Raw genomic sequence first — 24,686 nt, forward strand, 5'->3', positions numbered from 1 at the left:
TTTCATTTTTCAGGCACCTTTAACACTCAGAGACTGCACGAAAGAAAGGTTCCATTGTAAGCTTTAACCTATTACCATAAACAGGTTGCACCTTAACCATCTGAGAGACACCAGTAATTTCACCAACTCGGAACAAATCTATCCTGTATATATACCAGTGGTACATCGTGCCAGCACGTGAACCTGCTGACCATGGACCTTCTTTTAAATTTTGCACTTTTCTACACTTGTTTGAATTGAAACTTAGAAATTAACTCACAGAAACACGACCTCTATTAAGACTGCAAACTTGGACAAAGCCACAAAATAGACTTGGGAATCATAGTGTGTAATTAAGCCAGGTCGGTTGCTTCGGATGCCGACAGGCACACAAATCTAATGCTGCTTACTGATCTCCAGAGATAGTGAGTACAGCCCCCGCTACTGAACACTGGCTGAATTATTGGGAAACACTACAGTAGGCTGGACACTGGAGGAGGAGATGGACAGGAGGAAAAAGGTCTATCTATCCACAGGGACCCAGGAGACCTTGCAGACCAAGGCACTGGGACTAGATTATTGCAGTGTGCGATGCCAGGAGACTGTCTCCAAACACATCGATGTAATGCCACAAGAAATTTAATGATCTCATATAAATGGTCACGATCAGTAACTTAAACTTCAAACACCATGTTCCACTTACTGCAGCACTAGCCTCACAGACTGCGGACTGCTCCACACTCCCAACAACCTCTTTCAATCATGACTCATAACTAACATTCAGAGCTGCACCTTTCCTGCATGCAATTAGAACTGCTGCAAGCTTCACCCACATCTTACAGCCTGCACACAAAGACAGTCATTCAATCAGGACATCCACATTATCCAACAGATTGCACCCACTCACTGGTATGCTTTGGTCTTTATGACAGACAATGTGGTGCACAACTGGAGGTGGCAGCATATAACTGGTGGGGAAAGGTGGGGCTGCATGTTATTATTCCAATGGAGAAGACAGTGCTCACCATTATAGAATAATAATGACTGAGGCTGTGGTCAGCAACAGGTTTGAAACCTATGAAGTTAACCATATGCTCATAACGATTCCTTTCTCCCACTTCCTTGTCATCACACAATCTCTTATGTTTTACAAGGTCCAGATGGAATAAGCATGTACCTCTGCCATTTCCCCCTTTTTTTTAACCAAAACACTCACCCTTGTGCCTTTCCCATTTCAGACAGACACCCAAGAGCTGCCACCTGACCAGGCAGTGATGGAAAACAAAGAAGTGAAAAATATGAAAGACAGCGATGAAGAAGAAAAAGTGTGTCTCACTCACAAACTTGCAGCTACCAGCTCCAGCACTGACAGAGCTCGTCCTCTGGAGGGCAGCTTGGAGGTGGGATCTGCATGTGGTGAGATACCAAACTCAAGTGTCCTGCAGCCAGCGAGCTCAAGCACCAACTTGACAGAGGATGAGGTTGCATGAGTTCTGGTGCAGAGAATTGCAATGAGGACTTTTATATGAGTGACCTGGAGAAGGCAGCTACTCAGTATGCACATGGAACAACTTGGTGGGTTGGCTACAGATTGTTTTCGGCAGCCTGCCAATGTCAAAAGAGCATAGAGATGTCTGGTGCCAACTTGGCACAAGACTTTGTGAAGTGATTAGACCCTATCCCTTCCTGTGTAGGAATGATGGCCAACGCCACAAGGACCTTTGCAAACCCAACTGTGATGCAGTGCCTGGTGACTGAAGATTCAACTCCTTTCGATGCCAACACAAGCCACTGAACATCTGGGCCCCGAGGTAAAAGCTTATGACTGAAGTCATACAAGCTCAGCTTACTGTTACGCAGACACAGACCATTACCATCTTGTCTCTGGATACCAGTGCTTGAAGGAACATGCAGTAACTCACAGCAACCCGGTATTCTGGCTGCCAGCAGATTACTCGGATTGCTGAGGCACCATCCAGGGAAGTGGCAGTGCCTCTGTCGGGCATGCATCAGTTTTCTCTCTCAGATAACCTGCTATCAGGTTTTGCCATGGTTCTGTAATGTCAACTTACAACAGCAGCCCAGGAGTGAATCACCTGGCAATTTTCAATTTGCGACCATCAAACAGCACCTTCTGAGACAATTTTTTTTGAATACTAATTTTGTGTTTTCTGAAGTCCAAAATGGATGCAAATGCATGTGATTATTTAGAACAAAAAAAATGGCACTTTAAAACTGGTTCAGTTAGTAATAGAAAAAAAATAAGCCCAGCAATATCAGCTAGGTATGAGGTTCAAGAGTTATTTGATTGGTTGGTCTGGGAGTGGGAATGCTACAATGGACTGTGGCACCTCTTGGCTATAACAGCAGGTCATATACCAAGTATTGCAGCATAATCCTTTTCTTTTATCGCTAAGATAGAAAATTCCCCAACTGAGAGGGATCTTCCCCCACTTACCGATGCAGATTGGAGGTGGATAGTTCCAACGGCGAACTGTTCCAGGCATACAGGAAACATGGGCATTTCCCTAGGAAGTAAAAAAAAATCCGACCATATACCAGTTAGCAGTTGATCAAAAGCCAAAAAACATTCCCTGGCAAATGAATGCCTTTAATATTGACTTTCATTTTTATTACTTCATTCCAAAGGGAGGATTGATAAACATGACTACATCGCTCGCCTCCAAAGGATTAATAGATAAATGATGAGCCTTTAAGATCTGAATATCTAATGCCAGAATTGTGCTGTAATGTCATACATATTGATAGGGTCTACACACAATACATGCATCATTTGCAGGGAACGATAATAAAACGGATTGGGAGAGCAAAGAAGGTCTATGACAATGTAGATGAAGCTAAAATGTTGTGTTAATAGATCCATTTCAATGTAAATCAAAGGACAACATTCTATCATTATGCAGGTCACTGGTTCGACTCCGTTGGGAGTATTGTACCCAATTTTGCCACCACCTTGCATGTGATGGGTGAGCTTAAAGAACCTGAGCTACATAGATAGACATAAGGAACATTGTGTATTTACTTTAGAGCAGTGCAGACTTAAATATAACTTGACAGAGGTTTATAAAAATAACTCAGGGACTTGATAGATCCCTATTGGTAAATAATTCCAGTTTAACAGAGTACCAGGGAACAATAAAATAGCAGGAATCAGCTGGATGTTAGGCAATTCCTCTTTGCCCAGAATAGTGAGCTTTTGTGGTTGGCACGGAGTCTCCACATGTCAAGAGGGAGCTGGACTTGTTCAGGAGTAAACATTGCATAATATAAAATGCTAATTGTCTTTTTGGGTACACATGGTCCACGAGGTCTCATAGTTTTGATCTTGGGGGTGGGGGGACTGGCGTGTGTTTGGGCTGAAATCTTCCACAATATTCTTTCCATTATTATTTTCACTCTCTACCAGGAGATTGTATTTCTTTGGAGGTAGTAGTAAGAAGTGTTTAGCCATGATGATCCAGCCATCATGAGGGAGACAGGCTTGATGCATCTGCTGGTATTTTCCTGCCAATCAAGTTTGTAACAACTGCCTGAAGTACAGAAATAATGCAACATAGAATTCCCTATACGATGTGTGAATGGCCAGTAGCTATTGCATGCATTGTGATATTTTTTGAGTGGGTATATTCCCATCACTTTCCACTTGCCCACAGATGAGAGAGGAAGGGGGAAAAAAATGATTTCAAGACTAATTTCCCCATCCACGTTCAGACATTTGGGCCCATGAAAATGTAAATAAGGACACCTGCGCATTGAATTAAAATTTTACTGGAGTTTGGATGTCACCTTTTCATCTGGGGGCCTGCCAAGCATTCTTTCTATCACGAGTCCAGTAAATATTCAAAGAATTTCCCTGGCCTGCTTTGGTTGAAGTCATTTTTCATTTATAGGTTATAAGTGCACCAAAGCTGCATAAAACTTTATGGCAAGGCACATATGAGGTAAAACTGTTTAATAATAATATATTTTAATACATCAGCAGGGACCACCCCCGAGCAGTGCAATTCAGAATTACTCTACACAGCAGCAAAAAGAAAAGCCATTTGTGCTGGTCTTAAAAGAGTAAAGCAATATTGAACTGAAATATTGAACCTAGGAATCCCTCATAATAGAGTAGATTACAGTGCAATAAAATAGCAGTAATTACAGCACATTCATGAATCTTCCTTTGTCATTTTCATCATCCATCAACAGATGGACATGCACCGGATGCAGACATTTCCACTGCCAGTGGCTGCCAGTACGTTTCACCCGAGATGTAAAATCAAGACACTGTAGCTTGGAATTCCTGGAGGAAGCTCCTGAAAATTGTAAGTTCAGCCCCTGAACTCAGCAGTTTTCCTTTTTGTGGGGACAGGAATGGGGGTCATTTACATTTTGTGCGTGCGTGGTTCGCGAAGGCAGCTGGCCATTTAAATTATCTGCTCTTTCTGTTGAAGTCAGATTTTCGAATCTCAGATGTTTGAAACCTAAAATGTGCAGAGTAGATCTGATAAGATCTGGTCTGAACTTTGTGCATTTCTTTGGAAAGAGGTAGGGTTGCCCTTTGGATCTGGTCCTGGGACACTTTCTGCAGGAGGTAAGTTGATCTTTGAAGGAGGTCAGATATCCTTTCGAATTGTTAAAATAGACACCAGTGTGCAGAGAAAGTGCATTGACTTTGCAGCTCAACGGCCAAAATCAACTGCCAAAGGTGATAAGAGGAATTGTCAAAAACACCTATCAAAGAGATATGTCAAGGCATTTAAAAGTCCTGCCCTTTAAATATTTGAAATCAATGTATCTTGTGTTAAAAGAAAAATCATTGCTTGCTATTTCACTCTGTCTTTGCCATAATCCAGAGGGCTTCCATTACTAGTTTAGTATTGCAAGAGTGATTTCACAGCCATCCATTATTACAGTATGGTGCCTGCCATTTCAGTTTGATTGACTGCTATAAATGGTTGCAGACTCTTTGGAGTGGAACTATGAATTCCCACACTTGCTGTTATAAGGAATTGTGTGCCTAAATTAAATGTTTAGTGTAATAAGGCTTTATGTCAGTGAAATAATACAAATGTAGTAAATGTTTATTTTCCTGAATGTCTTTTTTCAAAGTAGCGCAGTCGGCCTTTATTTTCGAACTTTATTTTTGTGAACTTTGTTTTATCTCATTTCTGCATGGGTCCAGAGATCTGCTCATAGTGGATACCAGTGTGGTAGGTGTAAGAGAAAAGGGTGTGGCGGAAGGGAGCCATGGGTTGACATGTCTTGGTGTGCTGTTTGCAAAAGAGCTCCAAAGGGCCATGGGGGTGGGTATAGAGCAAAGGTTGGCATGGAGGGTGTGCGAGCCATAGAGCTATGTCAGCATGGACTTAGGGGGGTGGGTACAGGGAATGAAATGATATGGATGGTGCATGAGGAGTGTAGATGGGTGGACACAACGCTTGTGTCCTTTGGCAGGCCTTCCACCCAGCCTGTTTCCATTTTCTGTCTTCTCCCCACTACTTCTAGGGTCACCTGTCCAACTTGGAATCTAGCCCACTTCCCAAGGACCGAAAATCTGATGACTAGGCAACCATTCATAAAAGTTTCATCTGCGGAGCTTGGTATTCTCTCAACTCTTGCAGATGAATATCCAAGCCCCTATCTAGCAAAGCTCAGATTTCAAGACGGGACTTTATTTCACTGTTTTTAGAAAGAAAATCAGGAGTTGGAGGTTCTGGGGACTGGGTTCGGTTTTGTGTATGGGTGGTGTCAGACACGATCGAAAGCAGAGCACTGGACTCATTTGAGAAACATCCAGATGGAATAGCATGAAATAGCTAGACTGGTATTCTGGAAAGATCCTACCAAATGGAACAAAGGAACCAGTTTCTCAAATATACACAATTAACCATGATATGGCAACACTCCTGAACCTCTACATCATGACCATCCAAAAAAATGTACTTGATATCCACTACAAAGAAGCAGCAAAATGGTTGATCATTCTATAAGATAAAAATTACACTTTTCTGTTTGGTTCCTTAATTTTTGAAAAGCCTCAAAATCTTTTTTTTAAATACATTTAATCATGAAACAAAACCATGTGATGTTAATAGCATTTTCGCCTTTTGCGAAAAATGCTTCCTTTGAAGCTTTATGCAAGATGGTGGGTTGTAAATGATTTTAAATGGTTTAAGGTTGCATGTGGCAGCAAGTACATTATGTTAAAATGACATTGCTGAGAACATGATGTTCCATTTTTACATACTGCATGATAATATTTTTAAGGACCTAAAATAGACAAGTTCTTTCTTTGAGAGCTGCACAAACTGACAATTATGTGGCTAGCATATTCAATAGAGACCAGAATAAGACAAACAAAAGGCACACCCATTGTTCACTAATCATAGCTGTTAACCTTTAGACTCAACTCTTGTCATTTTTAGTTAGGAACTGGATGACTGAATCCCTGCAGAGTCAGATCAAGCAGCTGTTTCAAAGAGAGGAAAGAAAATGAGTAAAATGTCACATTTCTCAAGCCTGTCTATATGTATTCCAGGTCCTGCAGGACTTTTTGATCAGAGCTTAATGTACCTTTTGAGCAGCCCATTACTGGGATAGAAGGCACACCCGATGACTGTGTGTTGGGGGCAGAACTAGGGTAAGAGAAATTATTTAAAGCAACACACTTGGAAACTACATTCATGGGCACTGCATTTATTTTCTGTATTCCAATTATGATATAACAGATGTCACAAGGGAGGAGAAAACTTACTTTTGACAAAGGAAGAATCCATGACATCCAAAGTTTACAAATTAGGTTCTTTGGGAAAATCATCAATTCGAATGAATATCCTGAGTATAATTATTCATGTGGCAAATTACAGAATTTGTGTAATACAATTATGCACACCTGTGCAACACTGCAATAAGAATTGTGTTGAAATTACACCCACACCAATCTAGTAAGTAGTTACACCAGATAAACAGAGTTGATGTGAATGTGCACCCTTTTCAACAGTGCAGAACTAAGATTCATGGTAATACATAGCCGTACATCAACAAAGTGGCTCCTTGAACTTACCTGCAGAGCATAGCCAGGCTCACAGCTAAAGGACACCACATCGTTCACAAAGTATCTGTCTCCAATCTTTACGCCATTGCTCGGAACCACTGGATCGGGGCAGGTTGTAAGGCCAACAGCTGCAGTGAGAAACACATATTCAATTGGAAGCAAACAAAGGTCATATTAAATCTTTTAAACATATTTAAACATTTGAAGAACCCCTAATCTACTATTGCATTAAAAAATTATGGAACAGGCAAACATGTCAATCAATTTTTTATGAATGTATGTTTATGTATCTGACCACATGTTGGCAAAATAACTAAATGTATCTGTGGGATCTAACTTAAATTCATGCATTTCGAACATGAATTTGATAATAATAACATCGATGAGTATTTTCTTCCTGATCAAGAATAATTTTTTAAAAATATGAAACTAGAATCTGGAACAGGAAGATGGTTTGATGGATGAGTATGGTTTTACACCTGACTTGCTTTATCCAGGATTTTCTGTTCTAATCAGATTGAGAGGTGTAATTTTAATTTCAATTGTCAACAAAACAAGTACCCAGCTATGTCGGATTAAAGCAGCAAGTTCACCACTTCATGTTGCTTTACTTGCAATATTCTCAGCTCGTGGCGCTACTTCCTTCAACAAACATAGAATCTGACCGAATCAGTGAAGGTGGAGGCCATTATTAAAAATTCTCTTACTTTCAGTGTACAAATGTATGTGCTCGGCAGAAAATATATTCATTTTAATTGTGTAATAGTATTTAATATATTCCTCTCAGTTACCACACAGAGCCCAATTAATAGGTGACAACTAATAATGAAATGTTGGGTGAAGAACACCATCAGAGTAAATAACAACATGGGAATAGGCTGTCAGCTGATTTTTCTTTGCTGCAATGTTATTCAGCCACTTATTCATTAGCATTCAGAGCCTGGATGTTCTGTAAAAAAACATTCTTGTTTAACTCCATGGAGGGAGTGGAAAGATTTTTGAAAACAATAAAGTGTGTCATGATTTAAATTCTCGTTACTCCATTCTGTCAAATTACCAAGAACTAGAGGTAAACAGAGTGGAAATTTCCAACGATGCACTCCATCTCATCTCTTTCAGCAAAAGAAATAGCAGCAGCAGGAGGTCATTCGACCCAGGCCTGCTTCACTATTCGATAAGATCACGGCTGATCTTATTCTACTTTCCTGTCATCCCTACATATCCCTCTGCGCCCTTGTCAATCAAAACGTTGTCTCATTCTATGTTCTCCCAACTATCCTCTCAGTATCTAAGAACCATAGAACTTTACTCAACAGTCTGCAACCCAACTTCTAAAGCACAAGTCGAACAAATGTCAGATATGTCAAAATCTGAGTGGGTCACAGAGAATAAAGCACCAAAAGAAACAAGCCTCGTAACTCATAAACACTACACCAGGCACAATTAAGTCATGTTGGCTGTGACACAAGTGATTTATTTTTAATTAAACACAATTCTCAATGTGCAAGTAAGATAATTATTTTTAGTTTAGATTATTCTTTTGTTGATTTCCAGCTGGACCAGCTAACCAAGATGCTGTGAGGACCACAGTGCAAGATGTGATGACATATAAAATGGCCTAAGATCAGTCATTTTGACATAAAGATGGTGTGTCAGAAATGAATATCACTCATATATTACACTAATGTATTCCCAGTGTTTTTTTAATCAAAAGTGGCAGGCGTAGCTTAATAGAGCATCAGACAAGAGGTCTATCCATGAGCAAGTGTTGTATGAATTAAAGGTTTTATTTAATACAGCACGGTAGCATAGTGGTTAGCACAACTGCTGCACAGCTCCAAGGTCCCATGTTCGATTCCTGGCTTGGGTCACTGTCTGTGTGGAGTCTGCACGTTCTCCCCGTGTGTGCATGGGTTTCCTCCGGGTGCTCCGGTTTCCTCCCACAGTCCAAAGATGTGCAGGTTAGGTGGATTGGCTGTGCTAAATTGCCCTTAGTGTCAAAAAATGCCCTTAGTGTTGGGTGGGGTTACCGGGTTATGGGGATGGGGTGGAGGTGTGGATAGGGTGCTCCTTCCAAGAGCCGGTGCAGACTCGATGGGCCGAATGGCATCCATTTGCACTGTAAATTCTATGAAATCTATGAACTGTTCTCAGCATTAACATATACGATTTGAATTTCTAACTGTTCCCCCAATCCAGACATTTAAGTGCCAGTGAAGCAGGTGAGGTGTTGCTAGCTCTGCCACCCTGTTGCACTCCCACTGACTGCTGGCCTCATATAATCAGCAGCAGAAAGGTCAGTTCACCTGTGGGCCATTAAATCATCCTGCAAAAATTAACATTGGGCCAATGCAACAGAAGTACATTATGACTACAGAACAGAAAACACCCATGCAGTTATAGCTTAAAGTATCTCCATTTTAAGTGCACTGGAGAAAGCGGACACATGAAACAGGCCACCAGCCTATCATTTTAGCGTGATACAAGTCCAGGTTCTGAAAATAAAATTCTGATGTTGAACTCCATGGTGTGGTCAATTTCTTTCTTTTGGCAAGAAAAAATAAATAAAAGATCATTTAAAAATGCCCTCCTGTGGTCGTGTCACCTCCGTGTGCATCATGAGTGTCCATTGGTCCTGTCCTATCTAACTGCTCTATTGGTTGAGTGTGTGTGTGTGATGTCTTAGGTGCTCCCTCTCGTGTCTAGCTAGCCTACATGCACATCACCACAAACTTCAGAGGAGGAGGAAAATTTGAAAGAAAAAATAAAGGTTGGTGATCTGATTGAGGCCTTTCACCAGAAGCATCTCAAAAGTTTAAACTATCTTTTCTCTTTCCCATGATGACAGACATGACACTTTTAGTACTTTTAAAATAAATGTTTAGTACTTTTAAAATAAATATTTACACGCTTGGGTTTCCTGACTGGACACTCATGGCAAGTGTACTTCAAGGGTCTGACACATTCAGGGTTAATGTGGAACTGACTGTAGTACTGTCCACATAGCGATGTAAGAGAACACATGGCGTGCACCATGGGGTCAGTTTGGTGTTCGGCAGAGCCATGTGCAGTCCTAAGCATGGAGACGGCTTGTACCCTTTGCTGTATATTTGCAAATAGTCAAGGTCGGTAAAAACAATTTACAATTAACTTATTTCAAACGATGCAGACGTCATAAAATGTATTGTTAGGAACAATGAATAACTTTAAGTTTAATTTTGATTTTGTTTATGGGTGTCAAGAAAGTTGCAGCCTGATTTTAGTTTCATTTGGAGTTTTTTTTGAGCTGGGTGTCCGGATGTCTGGGCCACTGTTCTTATATGTGCATTTTTAAGTCTGTTGAAGTGGAGGGGCAGGATACCAAGGGGTTAGTAGTTTAGCAAAGTTGAAAAAAAAGGAGTAAAATCTGTTCTGTTGCCTTGTGACAGGGGTCCTGAGACACTTAGAAAGACAGTGGCTGGAATTCTCCGTCCATTTATGCTGGAGGGATTCTCCATTGTATTGAATGGATTTTTGGCTGAGCACCAAACTCTCTTGTTCTCGCTGGCAACAGTGGTGGGGCAAGCTCGGATCAGAGCCAGAGCAACACGAAGGCTCAGTTAGTGTCTGTACACCAGAGAATGCAGGCAGAATTATAGAATCCCTCCAGTGCAGAAGAAGGCCATTCAGCCCATCAAGTCTGCACCGATCCCCCAAAAGAGCACCCAAACCTAGGTTAATTCCCCCACCCCAATGCCGTAATCCCACCAAACCTTTTGGACACTAAGGGGACATTTAACATGGTCACTCTAGCTAACATGCACATCTTTGGGCTGTGGGAGGAAACCGGAGCATCTGGAGGAAACCCACGCAGACACGGGGAGAACATGCAAACTTCACACAGTCACCTATCGTCAGAATTGAACTAGGTCCCTGGCACTGTAAGGCAGCAGTGCTATCCACCGTGCCACACAAAGGTCAAATCTCGCTAATAATATATCCTGCAAGCCTGCTGGGGGACTGAGTGTAGGGAACTTGTGTTTGCTCAGAAGTTGAAGTAATAGTGAGGTTAAATTGGTGTCTCAGGGAGAGATGCCAGCCGAAGAAAAGGATCTAGTGAATGCTTATTAGTCCACCAGAAGAACACTGTATGAAACTGAGCTAACCCAAGCAAGAAAACTTGGCGTTGTGATGGTGGTAAATATTCACTTATTGACTAGAGTTTTGTGATTCTAAGGGTTGATGGCTTAAAAGAAATAGTGTGAACTTTAATTAATTTCTGATATCTGTTTTGAAATCTTTCAAACCTTTTTGTCTCATTATATAGTTCATTTTTTCTTGTTTAATAAACATTTTATTCTTTGTGTTAACAGTATATTGGCGACGACTTCCGGTTGCGGCGATGCCTTGCTAGCCGCACGTTTTGGCAGCTCCAGCTCCGACGGACCTTCGGGCTCTTTTAAGAGCCCCAACGGGAAATCTTTGGGCGACGCAACCCGGTGTGGGGTGAGTGAGTAGGGAGTCCCCCCCCCAACGAAGGAGGAAAATATCGGCGGCGGCAGCTGTAGCGCGAGGAATCGTCGACGAAAGGGACAGAAAGGGAGAAGACACAAGATGGCGGCGGAGAAAGCTCAGGCGACATGGGGGCCCGAGCAAGACGAATTTTTGAGACGGTGTGTGGAGCTACTAAAGAGGGAGGTGCTGACCTCGATGCTACAGGCAATTGAGGGGCTCAAGGAGGCACAAAGGACCCAGGAGACAGAGCTCCGCGTGGTGGAGCAGAAGGTGACGGATAATGAGGACGAGATACTGGGCCTGGCGGTCAAAACACAGACGCACGAGGCACTCCATAAAAAGTGTATTGAAAGGATCGAGGCCCTAGAAAACAGAGCGTGAAGGAAGAACTTTCGGATACTGGGTCTCCCTGAGGGAGTGGACTGTGGAGCTTATGTAAGTACGATGCTAAGCTCATTGATGGGTGCTGAGGCCCCTGCGGGCCACTTGGAGGTGGAGTGGGCACATCGGATCCCGGCGAGAAGACCAAAAGCGGGAGAACCACCCAGGGCGACAATCGTGCGATTTCACCGCCTTAAAGATAGAGAAGAGGTCCTGAGATGGGCTAAAAAGGTGCGGAGTAGCAGATGGGAGAATGCAGTGGTACGGGTGTACCAGGATTGGAGTGCGGAGGTGGCGAGAAGGAGGGCGAGTTTTAACCGAGCCAAGCAGGTGTTACACAAAAAGGTGAAGTTCGGGATGCTGCAGCCGGCACGACTATGGTCACGTACCAGGAGAGACACCATTATTTCGATACGGCGGAAGAAGTATGGACCTTTATTAAAGAGGAGAAATTGGATCGGAACTGAGGGACTGATACTGTAGGGAATGTTATTGTTATTGTTATGGTTGATGTAAATAGAGAAGTAAATTGAGATGGGGGGAGACACTAGGAAATGTGGGCGCCGGTGAGGGGGGAAAGAAGGGACATAGGCGGAGAATGAGGAATGGGAGGGGGAGAGGAAAGGGAGCTGCGCCACAAGAGGCGGGTCAGATAAAGGGATGTTCCTGTGCCAGAAAGATTATGGCGGGAAGACAGGCGCAAGGCGGATGGGAGTTCCCCACACGGGGGGTCAAGGAGTGAGCAGGAGTAGCCGGGGTCAGTTGAAGTCAGCTAACTTGCGGAAGTAATATGGGGGGAGCAATCACGCTAGAAAGGGGTCTAGCGGGGGGGGGGGGGGGACACAACTGGGTTGCTGCTGCGGAAATCAAAAAGGAAATGGCTAAAGAGTGGGTGGATGGGGATGGAATGCGACACCTGAGGAGTGAGTGGGAGCGCGGAGGCGGGATATGGGACTGGCCTAGAGAGGGTGATGGCTAGTCGACACGGGAGGGGGGCAGGTAGCCCCCTAGTGAGGCTGATCACGTGGAACATGAGAGGCCTGAACGGACCGATTAAAAGGGCCCGAGTGCTCGCGCATTTGAAAGGACTAAGAGCAGACGTGGCTATGCTCCAAGAGACGCACCTGAAGGTGGCGGACCAAGTTAGGTTAAGGAAAGGATGGGTGGGACAGGTGTTCCACTCAGGACTCGATGCAAAGAATAGAGGGGTGGCCATATTGGTGGGGAAACGGGTAGCATTTGAAGCAAAGAACATCGTAGCAGATAGCGGAGGTAGATATGTAATGGTGAGTGGCAGGCTGGAGGGAATGGAGGTCGTGTTGGTTAATGTATATGCCCCGAATTGGGATGATGCGGGATTTATGAGGCGGATGCTGGGTCGTATGCCGGACCTGGAGGTAGGAAACTTGATATTGGGAGGGGACTTCAATACCATGCTGGACCCAGGGCTAGATAGATCCAGCTCAAAGTCCGGAAGAAGGCCGGCAGCGGCCAAGGTGCTCAAGGGTTTTATGGACCAAATGGGGGGAGTGGATCCATGGCGATTTCTTAGACCGAGGGCCAGGGAGTTCTCCTTCTTCTCCCATGTCCATAAAGTGTACTCCCGGATATATTTTTTTGTTTTGGGAAGGTCGTTGATCTCAAGGGTGGAAGAAGCTGAGTATTCAGCCATAGCGGTTTCGGACCATGCCCCACACTGGGTGGACCTGGAACTAGGAGAGGAAAGGGAGCAGCGAGCACTCTGGCGATTAGATGTGGGATTGATGGCAGACGAGGGAGTGTGTGGAAGAGTGCGGGGATGTATTGAGAGGTACCTGGAGGCCAATGACGACGGGGAGGTCCGTGTGGGAGTGGTATGGGAAGCACTAAAAGCGGTGGTCAGAGGAGAGCTGATCTCCATTGGGGCCCACAAAGGGAAAACAGAGGCCAAGGAAAGGGAAAGATTACTGGGGGAGATTTTAAGGGTGGATAGGGAATTTGTAGAGACCCCGGAGGAGGGACTGTACAGGGAGAGGAGACGACTCCAGATGGAGTTTGACCTCCTGACCACCAGAAAGGCGGAGGTGCTGTGGAGGAAGGCACAGGGGAGGAGGTATGAATATGGGGAAAAGGCTAGTCGCCTGCTGGCTCATCAGTTGCGAAAGAGGACAGCGGCGAGGGAGATAGGGGGAATTAGAGACGAAAAGGGAGCCACGGTGCGAAGAGCAGGGAAGATAAATGAGGTGTTCAAGACCTTTTATGAAGGACTGTATAGGTCCCAACCCCCAGAGGGAGAGGAGGGGATGCGGCAGTTCCTGGATCAATTGAGGTTCCAGAGGGTGGAGGAGTAGGAGGTGGAAGGCCTGGGGGCACCGATTGGGGTGGACGAGGTTATTAAGGGGCTGGGGAACATGCAAGCAGGGAAGGCTCCGGGACCAGACAGGTTCCCGGTGGAATTTTATAGAAAATATGTGGACTTGTTGGCCCCGTTGTTGGTGAGGACGTTCAATGAGGCCAGGGAAGGAGGGACTTTACCCCCGACAATGTCGGAGGCGACGATATCGCTAATTTTGAAGAGGGATAAAGATCCGTTGCAGTGCGGGTCCGAGAGACCTATTTCATTATTGAATGTGGACGCCAAATTGCTGGCAAAGGTACTGGCATCGAGGATAGAGGACTGTGTCCCGGGGGCGGTGCACGAAGACCAGACAGGGTTCGTAAAAGGGAGACAACTGAATGTTAACGTGCGACGACTATTAGGGGTGATAATGATGCCCCCAGTGGAGGGGGAGGCAGAGATAGTGGCGGCAATGGATGCAGAGAAGGCATTTGATAGGGTGGAGTGGGAGTACTTATGGGAGGTGTTAAGGAGGTTTGGGTTCGGGAACGGGTTTATTAGCTGGGTCAAACTTCTTTATGGGGCCCCAACGGCAAGTGTAGTCACGGGTCGGCAAAGATCGGAGTATTTCCGATTATATAGGGGAACAAGACAGGGATGCCCGCTGTCTCCACTGTTGTTCGCGTTGGCAATTGAACCTCCGGCCATGGCGTTGAGAGACTCCAGGAAATGGAGAGGGGTGATTAGAGGGGAAGAAGAACACCGAGTCTCGCTATACGCGGATGACCTACTGTTGTATGTGTCGGACCCAGCGGGGGGGATGATAGAGGTTATGCGGATGTTGAGGGAGTTCGGAGATTTCTCGGGATATAGGCTCAACATGGGGAAGAGTGAACTATTTGTGATACACCCAGGGTAGAGAGGTAGAAGGCCTGCCTCTAAGGAAAGTGGAAAGAAACCTCGATACCTGGGGATTCAGATCGCTAGGAGCTGGGGAACCTTGCACAGACTTAATCTGACACGATTGGTAGAACAAATGGAGGAGGACTTCAAGAGGTGGGACATGCAGCCTCTGTCGTTGGCGGGCAGAGTGCAGGCAATTAAGATGATGGTCCTCCCGTGGTTCTTATTTGTATTTCAATGTCTCCCTATACTAATCACTAAGACCTTTTTCAAAAAAATAGACAGGAGCATCACGAGCTTCGTGTGGGCAGGGAAAGTCCCGAGGGTAAGGAGGGGGTTCCTACAACGTAGCAGGGACAGAGGAGGATTGGCGCTACCGAATTTGGGCGACTACTATTGGGCCACCAATCTGGCGATGATTCGTAAATGGATGATGGAGGGAGAGGGAGCGGCGTGGAAAAGACTGGAGAGAAAGTCCTGTAAAGGGACGAGCTTAGAGGTGCTGGTGACGGCGCCGCTACCGTTCTCACAAAAAAGGTTTACCACAAACCCAGTGGTGGCGGCAACATTGAATATCTGGGGACAATGGAGGCGACAGAGAGGTGTGCGGGGAGCCCTGGTGGGGTCCCCAATCAGGAACAACCATAGGTTTGCCCCAGGAAGAATGGATGGAGGATTTCAGAGCTGGCACCAGTTGGGAATTAGGAGGGTGGGCGATTTATTTATAGACGGGACGTTTGCGAGCTTGGGAGCATTGGAGGAAAAGTATAAGTTGCCCCGGGGAAACTTCCTTAGATATATGCAGGTGAGGGCGTTCACTGGACAACAGGTGAGGGAATTTCTGCTGCGCCCGGTACAGGGGATTCAGGACAGAGTGCTTTCGAGGGGGTGGGTCGGAGAGGGCAAGGTGTCAGAGATATACCGAGAGATGGGGGAAGAGGGGGAGGAGTTGGTGGGCGAACTAAAAGGAAAGTGGGAAGAAGAGCTAGGGGAGGAGATAGAGGAGGGTATGTGGGCTGATGCCCTAAGCAGGGTAAATTCCTCTTCCTCATGCGTCAGGCTTAGCCTGATTCAATTCAAGGTGCTACATAGAGCACACATAACGGGAGCAAGACTGAGCAGATTCTTTGGAGTGGAGGACAAGTGTGGGAGGTGCGGCGGAAGCCCGGCAAACCACGCACATATGTTTTGGTCGTGCCCGGCACTGGAGGGGTATTGGAAGGGAGTGACGGGAGTGATTTCTAAGGTGGTGAAGGCCCGGGTCAAACCAAACTGGGGGCTAGCTCTATTTGGAGTTGCGGATGAGCCGGGAGTGCAGGAGGCGAAAGAGGCCGACGTTGTGGCCTTTGCGTCCCTAGTAGCCCGGCGTAGGATTCTACTCATGTGGAAGGAGGCGAAACCCCCCGGACTGGAGGCCTGGGTAAACGATATGGCGGGGTTCATAAAACTGGAGCGGATAAAGTTTGCCCTGAGAGGATCAGCTCAAGGGTTCACCAGGCGGTGGCAGCCATTCCTCGACTACCTAGAGGAACGTTAGAGGGAAGACAGATGACCAGCAGCAGCAACCCAGGGGGGAGGGGGGGGGGTGGAAGTTTTAGTTTATGTTAAATGATTAGATTACCATGTTGATTAGCCATTTGTTTATTGTTAAACTTTCTTTACTGTTATGTTTGTTCTGTAAGGGGAAAAAATTTTGATTGAAAAAATTTCAATAAAACATATTTAAAAAAAACAGTATATTGGCAGACATGTAAATATGTTCAGAAACATACCTCACGGTTTCTCAAAGAATATCATAGTTAGGATCTACCAAGCCAGGTTCCACTCTGGGATCTGACTTGTCCGTTATTAACATCAGCTGGGATTTTAACACCTACCAAGATTTAACCAACGCCCCACAACAAAAAGGAACAGCAATCATTGGAAATTGTAGGCCCACAACCTAATTTTCTGATCAGTGATTCATGTGAGCTCCACTGCTCACGAGGAGTCACTGTTTACAGAATCAGCTCTGTAGTGGTTAGCACTGTTGCATCACAGCACCAGGGACCCGAGTTTGATTCCCGGTGTGGGTCACTGTCTATGCGGAGTCTGCACATTCTCCCAGTGTCTGCATGTGTTTGCTCCGGGTGCTCCGGTTTCCTCTCAAGTCCTGAAAGACTGCTGTTAGGTGAATTGGACATTCTGAATTTTCCCTCAGTGTACCCGAACAGGCGTCGGAATGTGGCGACTGAGGGATTGTCATAGTAACCTCGTTGCAGTGTTAATGTAAGCCTACTTATGAGACTAATAAAGATTATTATTATAATGATATAGAACTGAAAGGAATAATCACAAGAAAGTATGCTTATTGAAATATTCAGATGACAATATAAATCGTAACAGTGAAATCATAGTTAAACTCACTGGCTATTTTAAGCAGTACTTATTTGTCCTGTAGCTTGGTTTTAGGATACATTTTGAAATTCATTGTTGCATTTTTTGTCTCTTGATCGGTCTCTCTTTTTATTCATCTCAACACAGCGTCATTACGAATACTAATGTGGGTAGTTCCATTCATTGAGGCATGAAGATCATCACATGAAAGAATTTCAGTTGGAGGGCGGTTATGTCAAGATAATTGGAAAATAAAGCTCCAGCATCTGACCTATGATATTAGTTAAAAAACTGTGTTTATGCGATGCTATGTAACTTTCTGATCAGGGAGTTATCCAAGCTACCAGCATTAAAACACCAATGGGAATATCTGCCGATTTTCCCTCTGGTTGTGGGGAAAAAAACGTTGCCAATTGCAGCATAGAGGGGACAAATATAAGTATAAATCAGACAGAAAATAAGTGTCAAGGAAGCCATCCCAAAAAGCACACAGGTTCTGTGCATTAACTGCAGGCAAGGTGGTGAGGTAAAATCAAAATCAAAACATTTTAAATGTCAAATCATGACATTCAAATAGAATGGGGATTCATTTTGTGCATGTCCTTCACAGCATAACCATACTTTCATGATGGCACTGAGGGAGATGTCAATGTCGTGGTCTATAAAATATCTAAGCAACCTTATTTTATTCCATTTCACAACTTGCATTTCCAATACAAAGTTTAGAAAGGAGAGAAATTAATTGCCTATCTGTTGAGTTACAACCTCCAAATTGCATGGATCAAAGAAGTGCCAGAACTCTACAGGTAATTTAGCTCAATAGCCTTTTTCTGATAACAATCAGAGACCTATAAAGCAACTCATTTCTAAGCTTGGCAGTTCATAATGCAACAGTAAAGTCCTAATTTTAACTCGAGGAATGAATCAGATTGGCAGGGGTAGGGAAAGCAGAAAGCCTCCATGACGTCAGCAGTGTGAGGTCTGAGGAATGTTACTCCTGAATGACATTGCAGCCTCCTGATCGGGATGGGAAATGAGCAGTCTGTCCACGCTCCCTTTGCTGAACAATATTCAGAAAGCCTCCTGAGGCCTATTTAAAGAAGGAGTGCACCTCTTAAAATGAGGCTACATATGCTGAAGACATAATGTGCGTGATTCCCCTGCCTCGTTGTGCTCTCGCTCATGTGCAACGAAGCCGGTGGATAGCAGGAGAGGCCAAAAACGAGAACAGCACCAGGCGCCAAACTGTTTGCAATGCAACAGGCCCGCTCCCACAGGCAAAATCAGGATCTCACCGTAGCGTGGCGAGAAAACAATCATCACTACTTAAGCCCTATTTCCATACAATTACTGAGAGCCACCCCTTATCCAGCGGCTTCCTGTCATTCAGCGACCTCACCAGCAAGTGAACCTGGTGGAAGTGCTTTCAGTGGGGAGTCGAGGAGGTGAGTAGCCATCTTTGGTCACATGCAAAGAGCCCAGGGGCACTAGGATGTCACCCCTGTGCTCGGCGGGGTTGGCAGACCCTCGGCTGGGGTGGGGGACCCTCCGCAGGGGTGAGCCACCACAGGAGGGTGGGGGGGGATGTAGTGATATCAGGGTTGTGTTGTAATTCATCGACTGACCACGAGGATTCTTATTAGCATAGAATTGAATGTTAAAGTCAGGTGACCTCAGACTGATTAGGGAGCGGGAAGAGAGAGGTTGCTTGTGCATGTTAATACTGTTATTCATCTGTTGTTTTGTATATATTTGACACACAGTTAATGTTAATAAATCATTTATAGCTTTAGCTACAAGTGTTCTTCCAACATAAATCAGACCATCTGACAAGAACATTACATGTTACCAGGAGTGGATGGTATTAAACACTGAGAAAAAACTATCAGCCTGCCACAAGGTCCACAGAGATTTAAACATTTTGCAGACTGTAGGAATTAACAACATGGAGTCGTTGATGCCACCAATGAGTCTCAGATGTCATGGTAATGTGGTCAGCAACTGACATACTGACAGCAAAGGGGCTGGTTTAGCACAGGGCTAAATCGTTGGCTTTGAAAGCAGACCAAGGCAGGCCAGCAGCACGGTTCAATTCCCATACCAGCCTCCCTGAACAGGCGCCGGAATGTGGCGACTAGGGGCTTTTCACAGTAACTTCATTTGAAGCCTACTTGTGACAATAAGCGATTTTCATTTAATTTCATTTTCATTGTCTTTAAAAGGCAATTTAATTTGTTTCTTACTGCAGTAAATTTAGGAGATCAATCAGATTCACATAAGGGAGCCATGCTCCTAACAGCGCAGAGCCCAAAGCAATTGAATACATTTGAATTTGCAAGTGATGATGATAGTACTAATTTTAACAAAGTAATGCAAAGATTTTATGCACATTGCACCCCGAGAAAGAATGACATTTATGAACGCTGTGTGATAACTTTTACAGAAGAATCCTTAGATCATTTAATCACTGACTTAAAGTTAAAAACTAAAGCCGTAATTTTTCGGCAGTGGAATCTTCCATGATTCGGGACCAGATTGTCTTTGGTGTGAATGAAAATAAGCTGGGGGCGTGGTTGCTGAGGGAACGGTTGCTGAGGGAATCAGAGCTGTCTTTGGAACAAACAGTTAATATTTGTCAGGCTCACGAGGTAGCAGCACAAAATTGTTAAATGTTTCTCAGTAATGGCGGCGTTTTCTTGGTGGAAAGCACTCTGGTTGCCTCACTTTTTCCCAAAAGGCAGGAAACTTCCCAAAAAAGGCGGGAAGGTAACTGCAGTTCCTCGCACACCAACAAACAGGCTAAAGATCAGGACAAAGTATTTTTGTGTAAAAGATTTGGTCAAAGGTGTAATGATATGTATAGTACAAGTGTAGTAAAGGGTTAACAGGAGAGACTACATGTAACTCAACACTAGATGGTGTCACTAAGTGATCATATAAAAGGCTGTGTCTCTAGGCATGTTGGGAGAAGCTGATGGAGATTTCAATGTAGATGGATAGTGTGAGGTTGAGTGATAGAGACGTTTATAAATCATAGAGATTATTGATTACTGTCATAAATTCAGTACTATTATTTTATTATCTGTTACTGTGCAAGTAAAGTGTGCAAACCTAATCAAGTTAAGTAGTGTAAAATAAATTAGTTTTAATTAAAACTTCTCAGGTTTATATTCTTTGTCAACACTACATATCTGGCTATCTTGGAGAACAAGACAAGGAATATCTTTTGATATCCCAGTGTTTGGCAAGCTTTGTTCCAGATGCAAAGGAAAAAAATCACTTTGCTCAGAATTGTTACTCAAGTTCAACCCCACTTCTTGTCAGGTGGCCGGATTTATATTACAAGAACATTACATGGTACCAGGAGTGGGGTTGAGCTTAGAGTAACAATTCTGAGCAATGTGATTTATTTCTAATCGGCTGAATTTTCAGATTTTTAAATTCAGTCATGCTGATTAAATTGGCTTTAGCACCAGTGTCTAACTTCAATTGGACCAACGTACTTCAAGTGGTAGCAGCCATTTTTCCTGTTAAACCATATTTATTTTAAATGGAGCATCAGTTTGCATTTTTTTAAAACTGCTGGAGGATTTTTTGATGTCTCCAAAAAATTCTTCTCTGGTATTACTCCAACAAACAATGATGTTTCATCACTGGAGACTGTGTCTTCCACTGTGCTGACTGATCTGGGATTGGAAGAGAGAGGTTGCTTGTGCTGTTATTCATCAGTTGTCTTGTATATATTTGACCCACAGTTAATGCTAATAAATTGTTTCTGCCTTTCGCTGCAATTGTTCTTGTAATATAAATCAGGCCATCTGACAAGAACATTCCCGGGGGAGGCGCTGGGGAGGCAACCTGGGGCGCAACTGCACACGGCATCACCATGTCAACCCCTGGAGCGTGTTTACCCATTCCGGGGCCAACCCTTATCCCTGCCAATCTGCCCCACCAACCACCCATAGCCCCTACTGATTGCCAAGATTTCTGGCCATGCGGCTGAAGGCTATCGCTAATAGGGAATTGGCAATCATGGTTAAGTGGGCACTTCTCACATGTCAAGTGTATTCCTGTGGGTGGGAAGGCCATGTAGCATTTGGGAGTCATTGCCTGGCATCCCGATCACAATTTGATGCCTGGTCACTGTGTCTTAACACTGCGGGAGGCAACACCACACACGGATCAGCCAACATCCGAATATCCAGGGGATGCGACATAGCTCCGGGGACATGTCCACGGGCAGAGGGTGAGTGAGTGCCACGGGGAGGAGGAGATGCCTGGAAAGATGGGCCAAGGGTTCGGCGGCCGGCCCGCATTGCAAAAGAAGCTGACAGAGGCATCATACTGGTTGTGCACAAGGGTGTTTAATGTGCAATACAAGTCCCCATTCATCCAAAGGTGCCACCCCCAACCCCCCTCAACCTCCCACTCCCCTCTCCCTACCTACCCATCCCAACCCCCTCGCCCCCTATCCTCAGTGATCCTCAATGTGGTTGGCACTCCTTGTTCTACCGTTACATCTAGGTGTGCACCAGAATGCATATATGAGGTGGAGGCAGCCAATTGCTTACCTCGTCCCGTGGCCTTTGATGCCCCTGGTGGGTTCCTCTGGGAGCTCTGAGGCCAGTGGGCCCCGGCTCACTTGTCAGCAGCAAATGCACAGCCATGCCACCCTGTCTCACATGCTGACTTCAAGACATGGCCTCATCAGAGGGGTGGAACTGGTGGCCTCATCAGAGGGGTAGAACGGGAGAGCTGGTGGCCACCGTCGTCACTCCATTGGGCCGGTCCAGGATGGCATTCAATGCCCCCTCCTGCTTGGTACCCACAAGGCCCTGGGGTTCATCTTGGGACAGAGGGGCAGCTGGTTCACGCCCCCGCTGCCCCTGCATCATCTGGCTTTGCCAGCCCTGGCAGCTTCCCGAAGTCTGCACCATCGTGTCAACACATTCGGCAATGCTCCTCAGTGACTGGGACAAGCTCTGCAGCACCTCGGGCATTCCCACCTGATAGCTGGACATGTTCCTCAGAACCTCATCCAAGTCAGCCTGGTATTGGGTCACAGCCACCAGCCAGGTGGAAATTCTGCCGAGACCCTCAGACATGGTTGTCACTGACTGCGTGACGCCTTGGACACCTTCACTAATGGTGCCAACGTCGTGCACCAGGTTCTCCACTGCGGTCGCCACCCTAGCAGTGTTGGCCTTGGAGCTACGCATTGCTGGCAACATCTCCTGCGCCTGTAGTCTCTGAGGTTCCTCCAATCAGCTACAGATCTGCTGGAGTGACGCTGACATGTCCCTCTGAATGTTCCGGCTGCACACTATCGTCTCCATCAGCTCTGGATAGTGCTGTTCCACAGACTCAGCTGTGCCCCAACTATAACAGTGGCATCCTTGGAGCTCTTCTCCGAGGTGGTCTCCTGGGAGGCAGGAGAGGGGACCACCCGGGATGGTCTAGCCCAGTCGGCTGGAGGACTTGCGGGAGAATGGGCATGTAATCAGTGGGCAGGATGGGTCAGTCAATAAGGCAATAACAACTCAAGTTTGATGGGTCCTTTGGGTGGAGCCCGGTGGTTCCTCACCTCTGCGGCATCCAGACGCCTCCGCGTAGGTGACCGATCTGTCTTCGGCCACCCAAGTCACCTCCAGGTCATGCTCCTCGAAGGTGGTGAGGATTCTTAGGTCTGGCACCCCACTGCTAGTCTGGGCCCTCTCCCACAGATTATGGGAGACTTTTTCCTGAATAGATAGAGAGAGGGCATCATTAGCCCCATGCATGGTTCACAGCGGTGGTTGGGGAGGGGGGGGGGTGAAGGGGGATTTGGCTGTTTGAAGGGGAGGGATGCAGAGGGAGGGTTGGGGGTGGCATAGAAAGATGTGGGGGGGCTGGATTCTCCCTTGGGGGCGGTAGGGGGGGTTGTGATTGGGGGCATTAGTGTCGACTCACTCTGCCCGGTGTAGGTCGTTGACCTTTTTTCGGCACTGGAGTCCTCCTGGTCACACTCCCCGAGCTCACAGCTGCTGCCACCTCGTCCTAGGCAGCACTGGCTGCCCTATGGCTCACCCTCTGGGATCCTTGGGGAAACAGGACACCCCTACTGGCCTCCTCTGGGTCTAGGAGCCTCCCCAGGTCAGCATCCCCGAATCTTGGGGCTGATCTGCTCCACGCCAGTATTGTGAGCTGGCTGGGGTTGGCGGAGTAAGTGCTGTTTAAGTGCTGCTCGACCTTGTTAGCGGGGAGCTGGGGAGCGCGGTCCTGGAGAATCGGCTGGTGAGCCTTCATTTGCAGCAAGAAGCGGCATCATTAAGTGGACCAATTAACATTGATGTGGAGATGCCAGCGTTGGACTGGGGTGAGCACAGTACGAAGTCTTACAACACCAGGTTAAAGTCCAACAGGTTTGTTTCGATGTCACTAGCTTTCGGAGCGCTGCTCCTTCCTCAGGTGAATGAAGAGGTATGTTCCAGAAACACATATATAGACAAATTCAAAGATGCCAGACAATGCTTGGAATGCGAGCATTAGCAGGTGATTAAATCTTTACAGATCCCGAGATGGGGTAACCCCAGGTTAAAGAGGTGTGAATTGTGTCAAGACAGGACAGTTGGTAGGACTTCGCAGGCCAGATGGTGGGGGATGAACGTAATGCGACATGAATCCCAGATCCCGGTTGAGGCCACACTCATGTGTGCGGAACTTGGCTATAAGTTTCTGCTCGGCGATTCTGCGTTGTTGCGGGTCCTGAAGGCCGCCTTAGAGAACGCTTACCCGGAGATCAGAGGCTGAATGCCCTTGACTGCTGAAGTGTTCCCCGACTGGAAGGGAACATTCCTGCCTGGTGATTGTTGCGCGATGTCCGTTCATTCGTTGTCGCAGCGTCTGCATGGTCTCGCCAATGTACCACGCTTCGGGATATCCTTTCCTGCAGCGTATGAGGTAGACAACGTTGGCCGAGTCGCACGAGTATGTACCGCATACCTGGTGGGTGGTGTTCTCACGTGTAATGGTGGTATCCATGTTGATGATCTGGCACGTCTTGCAGAGATTGCCATGGCAGGGTTGTGTGGTGTCGTGGTCACTGTTCTGAAGACTGGGTAGTTCGCTGCAAACAATGGTTTGTTTGAGGTTGCGTGGTTGTTTGAAGGCAAGTAGTGGGGGTGTGGGGATGAC

The 24,686-nt window shown here is 45.8% G+C and overlaps 1 protein-coding gene across 1 annotated transcript in view; it reads right to left on the reverse strand.

The window, feature by feature from the left end:
• LOC140410474 (CUB and sushi domain-containing protein 1-like) overlaps positions 1-24,686 on the reverse strand; it is a 3,392,839-nt gene that overhangs the window by 388,550 nt on the left and 2,979,603 nt on the right. The window contains exons 38-39 of the mRNA XM_072498599.1: positions 7,052-7,170; positions 2,438-2,507 (exon numbers count right to left, since the gene is read on the reverse strand). Of these exons, the coding sequence (XP_072354700.1) occupies positions 2,438-2,507; positions 7,052-7,170 (189 nt within the window). The remainder of the gene's footprint in view (positions 1-2,437; positions 2,508-7,051; positions 7,171-24,686) is intronic.

This window comes from Scyliorhinus torazame, chromosome 4 (assembly GCF_047496885.1).
Source record: "Scyliorhinus torazame isolate Kashiwa2021f chromosome 4, sScyTor2.1, whole genome shotgun sequence".
In the NCBI taxonomy this organism is placed as follows: domain Eukaryota; kingdom Metazoa; phylum Chordata; class Chondrichthyes; order Carcharhiniformes; family Scyliorhinidae; genus Scyliorhinus; species Scyliorhinus torazame.